The following is a 10,076-nucleotide window of genomic DNA, read 5'->3' as shown; positions in this document are numbered from 1 at the left end:
AGTGTGGGTACTCGAGTCTAAGAGATTGATTGAAGGGTGGAAGGACAAATGGATCTCCACACCTCCTTGATATCCGCAAAGGCAAATAGTTGGTACCAAGGATCCCTTGAATGGGGACTTCTTCCTTGGATAGGCCTTTTCTGCTTCATCCAATAGAGGTCCCCTCATCTAGCATAGACGCCAAAAGAGGGACCTCTCTACCCCTCTTCTCATCTGTCTAGCTACTATCATTCGCCCATGGATGAATGAGGGTTCCTTTAGCAATGGGTATCCTAAAGTTTCCAAGTAGCCATGAGATTTAAATTGTCCCCATCTCGTACTGAACTTCTACTCATGCAGGGTATCGACTTGTTCTTAACCATGAGATCTAAATTGTCCTTCCTTGTTGAGGTACAAAGATCTAAAAGACAAACATTTCTTACTCTAAAAAATGCTCCCAAAGGTGATGAATTGGACCACACAGTTCTTGGTGGGTGATTAGAGGTTTTATGAACCCATGGATTGGTGTTGATAAGATGGTATCATCACTTGCATATGGATTGACATCTTCATGATTCTCTGGTGTTTCATCTTGTTCAATTCATCATCCTTAGATTCACTAAATTGATGCTAGCCATGACATGCATCCAATACTATCAAAAACTTATGCTCCTTGTGGTGCCTTTGATGTGGTTGGATTTTCTAACCATATTTTTTATTCTTCATCCCAAATACTAGCTTTGACTACATTCATCCTCCAAGAATCAGAAACAACCTTGATAGTTTGCTCCTATTGGATGTGACCACATTGTTTGTAGCCCAGCTATGGATTAGGTGAGTTTTCGTTAGCGATGGTATTCCTAGCCCCTACTATGTTTGGGACATGCAACACCACAAAAGCCACAGTGACGAGAAGTCCAACTATTTTCTTGAGTACATCATGCATGAGTCAAAGGAAATTTGGTCTAGTACATGAGCTTAATGTTGAAACCAATTTGTTCCAAGGGAGGACTACCCCAAGACTTGTAGACATTTGTTAAGATCATATTGAGTCCTGAGGTGAATCCTTCTTCTAGTTGGGACTTCTTTTGTTGAGCCATTTACTATCAAGGTAGGATATTCAGCTCCATGTAAAAGTTTAGAGTCTCTACTCCAAGGATTTTGAGTGTGACTGAGGGTTGCTTTTGAGTCGCAATGCTTGTCTCGACTCCTTGTACCAATGGAAAACCCTTGATCAAAATGTCCCACCCTTACAACTCTAGAGAGGTCAAAATGTACTCCCTCGATTCTCCTAAAGAATCTTCCACTTTGAGTGGCTCAGAGAATTTGAAACAAACGTTGGGCTTCTGATCATTCATAGAAGCATGACCCGACCACATACGTAGGAAGGTGTGTTCCAATGTCGTCTCTTACGTAATAGAGCATCAACTCTTCTTCCTAGGCTCTGCAACCTCTTCATGAGTGAGCTCCCATTCCTCACCCATCATCTATTGTACCAGGATTGAGGTTGGTTTGCACTAGATGGAAGTGGCATGGGAATATCCGAAGAAGCATGAACATCCCTCAATTCATCACCCCTAGATGCCTCTTACTAGACCTTGTTGTGCTCAATCAGGTTGTCGTAATGGTGGGGGCTTGTTTTGTTGTGACAGGCATTTTTGTTTCTCAAGGGATAATCCACCACTTTGCGCAATCTAGAGCATTAATAGGAGCTTACTCATGAAGAGATAGCCAACAAGAGTCAATGCTTTATTACATACGAGTGATATCGGAACACATTGTCAATGTGCAGGCTTCGTCCTTCTTCGCGACTTGGAGGAACAAGAGGACTGACCCATCATCTATTGTACCATGATTGAGGGTTGGTTTGCATTAGATGGCATATGCGGTAGTCAGATAAGAGTGTCAAGCGAAACGTAAACATCCCTTGATTGATCACCTTCGAATGTCCCCTCCTGGACCATGTTATGTGGCCGTGATAGGGGGGACTATTTTTGGCCTGCCCCATCAAGGTAGCCTTAGCAATGTTTTTGATTATGCACAGCCAAAAATAAGGTTTTGGGCCTGCCTTTGGAAGAATATAGGGAAGGTTGGCCGCTTCTCAAAGGTATTTTTTAGATATTTCTTTTTATTTTAAGGTGACATGCATGCATTAAGTGACTTCGTTCTCTTTAGCCTACCCACCTCTCTCTCTCTCTCTCTCTCTCTCTCTCTCTCTCCTTTTCTATCTCCTTCCGAGGATGCTAATAAACTCTCTCTCTCTCTCTCTCTCTCTCTCTCTCTCTCTCTCTCCTTCTTCTTCTCTCTAGGCAAGCCCCACCCCCCCTCTCTCTCCGAGGTCATTTTTGGCCCCCCGAGGACGCTAATAAACTCTCTCTCTCTCTCTCTCTCTCTCTCTCTCTCTTCTTCTTCTTCTCTCTAGGCAAGCCCCACCCCCCTCTCTCTCTCTCTCTCTCTCTCTCTCTTCTTCTTCTTCTTCTCTCTAGGCAAGCCCCACCCCCCCTCTCTCTCTGAGGTCATTTTTGGCCCCCCGAGGACGCTAATAATCTCTCTCTCTCTCTCTTTCTCTCTCTCTCTCTCTCTCTCTCTTCTTCTTCTTCTTCTTCTTCTCTCTAGGCAAGCCCCACCCCCCTCTCTCTCTCTCTCTCTCCAAGCCACATGAATGAAATTCATCTTGTTGACGTTTGAACCATTTGCATTTACTACTCTTTGTACACTCTTTCCTTTTCATGCCTCCAATTTTATGCTCTCTTAAGCATTCACTCACCCATAGGGGCAAGCCTAATGAATGATAGATATATATCATTCACTTTGTTATTATGGCATTCTCAACTTGTTGCTCTAGGGACAATCCACCACTCTATGTGGTCCAGAGCATTTGAAACAACAAATGGCTTCCTATCTTTCCTCAAAGTGATACATAAGGATGGAGCTCCACATACATCAGAACGCGAGTTGCAATGTCATCTTTAAAATGAAACATCGCTTCTTCTAGGCCAGCCTCTACAATATCTTGAGGATTGCATTCTCACCCACCATCTACTGTACCAAGATTGAGGGTTGGTCTACATTAGATGCAATCTGTACTGGAAGGCAGCATGGGAATGTCAAGGGGAGTAAATTGACCACCCCTAGTCCCCCATACTAGATCTTGTTGTGATCTTTTTCTCTAATTTCATCAAATTTCTCTACATGATCAAGAAGGTGAAGCTCCTTGTGTGTTCGAACCAATATCTCATCTTCGAGAGAACAACAGGTCTCTAGAGAGGCCAAATGGGATCATTGTACACATTCTCAAAGTATCATTATACAAGGATGATATCCTAATGCATCAGCAAAATGTCAAGCTGGTATTTTGGTCACCTCACAATTCTCCTTCAAGAAGATGAAACATTTGCCTGCATGAAGTTTATAATACGTGATGAAAGACAATAAGGAAAAGATCAAACGCCTCCATATGCTTCAAGGATTCAGATAGTCCAAGGATATAGATCACTACATACAAAGAAGATTACCAGTACTTAGTTTGTCACCTTCTTCAACCCGTAGATCACACTCAAGAGGCAATTCCTAGTATGTGCTCTGTCAAGCAGGCACTACACATAGCTTTTCATCTAACTCTTCGACCTCTACTAGTTGCTATTTGTTTGGATAGGTATGCTTAATTGCCTCTCATCAAAGTTTGCATACCAAACAGTCTTGGCTCTGGTAAAACAAGTTGAATCTCTTGGCACAATTTGTAGATTGTGCACAAAACCCTCTTATAGCTAAGGGTCTTTACTTAGCAGTGCTATAAAGCCTACATGAGAGACCCCATCCCAGACACATTTCCATAGAGGATTTGTACTATGTGTGAGCCCTAATGAACACAACAAAATAGAGGGAATCTGACTAGTGACTTTGAGAGGATACATTTGTCGGAAACAACTCATGAAGACAAAAATCCATTCCTTTCCAATTGAAACACTCTTTAGGCCCAGCAAACTGGCCACGAGAAATGTACAATGCAGATTTTTCCCAATGTTTCCCTTGAGAGAATGAGAATGACAACAGCCTGATTGGCAAGGCTGCCGAGCCGGCCCCAACCACTCAAATGACCAGCTTTCCTGGCTCCACTAAAAAAACACGTAGCTGGACATGGGCAAAGCGGATGTTCTTCCCATCCACAAATTTCAGTGCCTTTGCACTGGCACCATGTCATATATATGACTGGCAGGTTGCACTTCAATTCCATGTGTGAAAAATAGAAAACAACTCACCAAGAGGTGATGTCACTCGAAAAAGGTCTCCCTGAAACTGGTATGTGAACATTCAACAAAATAACAGCCCTTGCTGCTGGTTGGGGCCAAGCTATGATAGATAATAGAAACAGCTACAAGGACACTTTGTGCACTCTCAAGAACCCTGTGCAACCCCAGGTGCAGGTAGCCTTGGTCCTTGAGGTGTAGCGCCTGCTTCATCGAGATTCCTGTCGGGAATTCTGTTGAGGACATTGAGCAATCTCATCCTCTTCATTTCTTTCCCTGCAAAGAAGAGTAAAACGGCACACAAATCAATCAGCGAGTCCCATCCATCAATGCTGCAGGCTTTTGCATTCCAAAACACATTCTTCATTGAAGGTCAACGTCTATAATACCATCATCCCAAAGTTACATAATGATGCAGTTATCACAGAATGGAAAGTCAAAACATTGGCAGATAATTGCTGTAAGAAGTTCTATACCTTCTTCTAAAGAGAGCCTTATTGCCCTACTTTCAAGCTCCACTGCATGGCCACTCCTTGCAGCTGCTGACATTGACCTTAATGCTGTCGTGAGAGGGGGGAGCAAGTGTGATCAATCAAAGCATCATGATTGGAAATAAGGAAACTAGTGAACAAACAGCCTGAATGAGAAATGTAATGGAATCCATACCTTGCAGACAATCCCCTTGATCAGACTCATCGCACTGCTTCAGGAATGCTTGCAACTTCTTGAACCGATGCTGAAATGGGAGCATATTATCAGTATCAGTTTCTATTGTGTTCCCAACAGGTGTGGCGGACAGGGCAAGATATTTCCCCCAGTCAAGATCTGTTGAGGAACCTACATTGAAATGAGTCTTTCCAGCTACAGCCACTGGTGGCTTCCGGGAAAGCTCCAAGGAAAGAGGAAGCGAGGGCTCTCCTTCCGAAAAGGTTGCCAAAGCTTTGGGCATCTGGGCATATGCTGGAGTTGTGAAAAGCTTCAACCCAAATGACTCAGCATTGACCTCCTCTAAATAAACTAATGAAGCTTCTTCTGAGTGCCTGGTAATGGAGGTAAAAGAGGTATCTGTTTGTGCTATTGAAGGTAATGAAGGTAATGCTATCAATGTTGAACAATTCTGTGGCAGCTCTTTCAAATTAAGCTTGCCTTCATGTGAGGTTCTAATATGCTCACCATTCTTCTCCATGCTCCCACCCCATCTGGAGGCTATGGGGTTGTTGCATTCACCATTCTCCCTCGTATACTCTGAAAAATGGGACACATGCCTTGGAGAGCTTTGAAATGGCTGCCCATATGATTGAGCTATCTTGTCTGTAGCCTCCACTACACAGTCGGAGACCATCGGCTGCTCAGCAGCTTGTTTCTTCTTCCTCGTGGTCTTTCGAGCAACCTGAGTGTAAGGTGGATTATCCTTGCAAAGAACTTGAAGCTCGCCCTGTTTCTGTAACTTCCGTGATTCCATATCATTCTGCAAGGCAATGGACTTGTGCCTCTTACCGAAGCCCCCACTATCATGACTGTTGACAGGTCCATGAGAATTTCCGTTTCCAGCCTGTTGCTCCTGGGCTAGAATTCCAGGGGCACGAGGGAGCAGCGGCATGTATTTGGCACACTCTCCCAGTACCGCATTGTCTAAGGACAATTCCTGTTTCACAGGCGAGCATGAAGTTGCTGTGCATGCCCTGTTGGGTGGTGGCACATCCGAATATATTTTGAAGAGACATTGGGAACCCATAGAACTAGGAGAAGATTTTATTTCCAGGCTTGACTCCTGAGATATGTGGCTGATTACTTCTTCACCGACAACAGAACCACCACATGTCACAGCCTTTGCCGACTCTGAGGACTGTTTGGCAATTGTAGTCCCAGACTCAAATACAGAGCAGCCTGAGAATGCTAGCACATTAGAAGCCTTAGCCCTAGCCTTGTCGAGTCTCAGTAACTGTGAAGGGGTACTCTCAGGTAACAAGGAAGATCCACAGTGAAAACCTTCAGTGTTTTGGGTCAACTGCAGAGGATGGCAACTTTTCTGCCGTGGAAGCTGACCAGCATAGTGACCCAAAGACAATGCAGGGTCGGATTTTTCCGTCTCAAGCAGCTGCTTTTCATGCTTGGGTACTGACAGTGACAAGAGGTTCTCTTTATGAAGCTCAGGACCCTCCCTTCGCACTTCTAGTTGGATCCTGTGGAGATTTTTGGAAGGTGTTGAGGTCACACATGCAAGTGACCTTGCAGCTAGGGGCTGCAAATGTAACTGCTGAGAGCTCATTGCACCTGTCACCTGACTAGGCCGTTCAACTGCTCCGTCTTGCCTCTCTGAAAAGCCAATACCCAGAGACAGGGACGGGAGAGAATATGAAGACACTGATGTTTCACGATCTTGAGCTTTTTGTCGTGAAAATGGCCGCATGGGTGTACAGGGGGCATTCATCTCAGCCCTTGCAGTACCTTCAGTATATATGTCATACAACTGCAAGCATTTGACATCAGACACAGCGAGAAGAACTAGAAGACAATATTAGCTTTTTCCAAACTGCTTCAGACTCACTTCATGTCACACAGATTTGCTTCTATTGCTCTGACTGAGTCCATGAAGCTTGGCTTATCAGGCTTGTCGGTACGAGAGTTCAAAGAAAGCTGTCAACCAGCCAGAAGAGGTGAGAATATCCGCAACCTTCCAAAAGGGAAGAGCTTGGGGGCATAAGGGCAATTTCCGAATCCCAAATACCCGTTCTCACTACCAGAAAAGCGCCATTTTGCTATTACCTCCTGTACAAGCCTAGACAAGATGTAAATCAAGGGTTCATTCAAGTTTCATAGACTTGACTCTGAAGCAAGCTGCACTGTTGCATCAGATAACTCAAAAACATTTGTCAACTCTAGTGCCTACACAGCTTTAATCCACAGCCACTTATTATTGACGGTCGTAATAACACCATGAAATTAAAAAACCAGGCCAAAGCCAAGAGTTGAAACAAACGTCCAGCGTACTTTCTTGCAGAGCAAGACGACAAGACAAGTCAGTCCTGCTATATATCATGTGGAAAATTGCGAGCCAGAGTCATTGACCTGGTCCCTTGCAACAGAGTCATCTAAGCCTGGTCCCTTGAAACAGAGGCTTATCACAACTGATGCAAAATTTAAGAGAAGCGTCCCCTCAAGTACTTTTTTATCGTCAATTGTAAATGCATCCAGCCGCAGTTGTTCTAGGCTACTTTTTGCAGAAACATTGCTTTTTCATATTACGTGCATAGGCTTCTTTGCAACATGTTGGGTGACAAGCGTAGCAGTGCTTTAAGGAAGTCATCCTCAGAGCACGAGATTTCCAACTGGTAATTGAGATCGCTTAAAAGCGGTATCTGTTTAGAACTCCCTTTATGTTTAAATCAAGCTCAAGCAATCACGTAGGAGAGTGCTCTGAGATATAGCTCCCCAGAGACTTATCTGAGGAATTAAAACTTACTTGATCTGAGCTCATCCAGTGCGGCAAAACCACTGTCTGTCTCGACTGCAAAAATAATTCAGATGCACTGCCGTCTGTCCTAGTCCTTTCTACACGATCAGTCGCCGCTGCAAAAACAGACGAGAATGGTGTAAAGGACAACCGTGAGATATCTTTTGGCGGTCGAGACAGTTCACCCCAGGACGTTGACAAGGTAAAACGACCATCTCCTCTACCTCTACCCTTCGTGAGCGTCTGCAGATTCTCACCCCCAAACCAAAAGGGGGGGAAACGTGAAAACGCACCCCGAACATAATTTTACTAGGCACCTTGAGATTCAGAGCAAGACAACCCCTAGGATCAACGATCTCACCTTGCCGTGTCTTCAATGAGGACAAATCAGACGCAGTTGCAACCACACTCAATTTTCCCGGCAGCACTCGCCAATTTGAAGCGCCATACGCAGCTACAAAGCATCCGCCTACCTGCTGATTACCAGCCTGCTCCACGGCCGAAGTCATGGTACCGCTGTCCAAACTGTGACTCGGACATAAGTAAAACCTCTATTCTGCAACGAAGCTTCTTGGAGCAGCTCAATAAGCTTAGTTTCTGCCGTTCTCGCTAGACGACCACAAACTGTATGAAAAATCCCAGAGAAGACCCTCATGACAAGTACCGATAAACTCCGGCCGCCGCTAGCTTAAATTCTCACAGTGAGATTCCTGTCTAGACAGTTCCATACTCTGCTGAAAGAGCTATGCAACAAAATCTGGTTTCAGAGCTTTGGGGCAAGCCCGCTGCATGTAAACCTTAGGCCTAGCGCAATGTCTTCGTCAAATTGACAACCATTTGCCAGCTTTCGTTCCCAATTGCCGCCACATAAGTCCCGCGAGTTCAAAGAAGCACTAGTCCGTCTTCTCAGTCGTGAGGTTGCTCTTGTGATCTAATCACTGACGGAGAGCGACGTCTCTATCACTCCATTGAACGAAGAACACGTTACATCGGATCTCCGGTGGAAGGTGCATTACGCTTTGGCGCTGCCCTCCATTTCTAAAGATAGGATCTTCCCTCTCTTTGTCTGAATCACACGACGCGCACTTCCAAAAGGTAGCAAATAACCGGTCGAGAGAGCGAGGGAGGAATCGAGGATGAGTTTGGAAGCAGGAAGAGAAACGTCGAGGAGAGTCGGCCGATCTGTGCGATTACTCTTGGGTCAGTGGAGTGTATGTAACACTTCCAGCCGAAGGCAGAAATGCGCTTGCGAATTCGGCCACCGAACAAAAGGGAAGCCGAGCATGGCTTCTACTACTACTGCAAGCAAGAAAGGCCAAGGAAGATTTGGTTCTTTCCTTGCGGATGCAACGGACGATCCTCCCAGCATCTGAGGGTGGGGAAGCATGTGGCGAGTGGTGTGGAAGAAAGATTACGTGATTGGTGAGGAGGATGAGGAAGAATCAGGAGGAGAAAGGTGTACGCAGCGAATAGAATAGAGAGATCTCCACGACCAAACGGAACAAGGACCCACGGAGTAGTAGTAGTAGCAGTAGCAAACAAGTAAAGCGAAACAAGGACGAGGAAGCGTGCAAGAGCGGGAGATAGAGATCGACAAACGCGCTCTAAAAAAGCAGCACAACAAGTATCTGTGGGCAAAGCAGCAACGAGAGGCAAAGGTCCTGGAGGCCTTGAAAGGGAAAAGCAAGCAAGCAAGCAAGATTGGAAGGACTCTAGAGTGGTGGATAAATCGTTGGCATTTATTGTTTTCTCCGCATGCATAATAATAAGGTAGACCGGAAGAGAGAGAGAGAAAAAGAAGGTGATGTTGTAGCAGAAGAAGCTGGCGAATTCACGGAAAAGCACACACTGTACACACAGGGACGGGGACGGAGAGAGCTCTTTTTCGGAATTTTTACAATACCCAAAATGGATTTTCATTTGTGATAATGGTTGCAATAAAAAGCTAATAATAATAGCGTGTGTGGCTGGGCTGCGCCAAGAATCCTGACGCCACTTGAAGACCCCCCGCCTTCTACACACACCGCGCCCCATTTGGAAGCTTGAATTTGTTGGAACTTGGTCATTGCTCGTACTCGCCGCTGCTGTTGCTGCTACTCGCACGCTCGCTCTCTCCCAATTCTCTGCAACCATCCAGACTCCAGACGACACACTACACAGAATCACAGATTGAAGACAGAATCTTGGCATCTTTGTTTGTGAGCAAGGGACGAAACTTGAAACATGCAACGCCGGGCAATCAAATTGAGAAAAGCGGCACATTCGGACATGTAGAAATCCAAAGCACCAGTCGTCTGCCACCCCAAACTTGACTCTCTCTCTTCTTCCTCGCTCCTTTCTCACTCTCTCCGTCTCTCTTTATTTCCGTCTCTCCTGTGGGCCTGTGGCTTGCAGCT

The 10,076-nt window shown here is 45.3% G+C and overlaps 1 protein-coding gene across 3 annotated transcripts; it reads right to left on the bottom strand.

Moving 5' to 3' along the window:
* Positions 1 to 3,918: 3,918 nt before the first annotated feature.
* On the bottom strand, positions 3,919 to 9,415 carry LOC147902274 (uncharacterized). Of its 3 annotated transcripts, XM_087374844.1 has the most exons (6): positions 8,042 to 9,415; positions 7,690 to 7,796; positions 5,068 to 6,696; positions 4,893 to 4,962; positions 4,703 to 4,786; positions 3,919 to 4,502 (listed from the first exon to the last, which is right to left on the bottom strand). In XM_087374844.1, exons 1-6 carry the CDS (start codon positions 8,187 to 8,189, stop codon positions 4,375 to 4,377), a joined length of 2,166 nt encoding a protein of 721 aa, XP_087230970.1. In that variant the 5' UTR covers positions 8,190 to 9,415; the 3' UTR covers positions 3,919 to 4,374. The 3 variants fall into 3 exon arrangements, with proteins under 3 accessions (XP_087230970.1, XP_087230969.1, XP_087230972.1); XM_087374843.1 differs by having other exon boundaries at positions 4,893 to 6,696; positions 8,042 to 9,412; XM_087374846.1 differs by lacking the exons at positions 7,690 to 7,796; positions 8,042 to 9,415 and adding an exon at positions 6,775 to 7,683 and having other exon boundaries at positions 4,893 to 6,696.
* Positions 9,416 to 10,076: the final 661 nt, after the last annotated feature.

The sequence above is a fragment of the Dipteris shenzhenensis genome, chromosome 5 (genome assembly GCF_047967505.1).
Source record: "Dipteris shenzhenensis isolate YYH24624 ecotype China chromosome 5, Dip_SZ_1.0, whole genome shotgun sequence".
In the NCBI taxonomy this organism is placed as follows: Eukaryota; Viridiplantae; Streptophyta; class Polypodiopsida; order Gleicheniales; family Dipteridaceae; genus Dipteris; species Dipteris shenzhenensis.
This window is presented reverse-complemented; position numbering and strand designations above follow the sequence as displayed.

Coding starts and splice junctions, on each gene's coding strand:
- LOC147902274 (XM_087374843.1), bottom strand. CDS start 8,189: ATGACTTCGGCCGTGGAGCAGGCTGGTAATCAGCAGGTAGGCGGATGC. Junction 6,697..7,689: donor ACTGGATGAGCTCAGATCAA/GTAAGTTTTAAT, acceptor AAATGCTTGCAG/TTGTATGACATATATACTGA. Junction 4,503..4,702: donor AAGGCTCTCTTTAGAAGAAG/GTATAGAACTTC, acceptor TCTTCTTTGCAG/GGAAAGAAATGAAGAGGATG.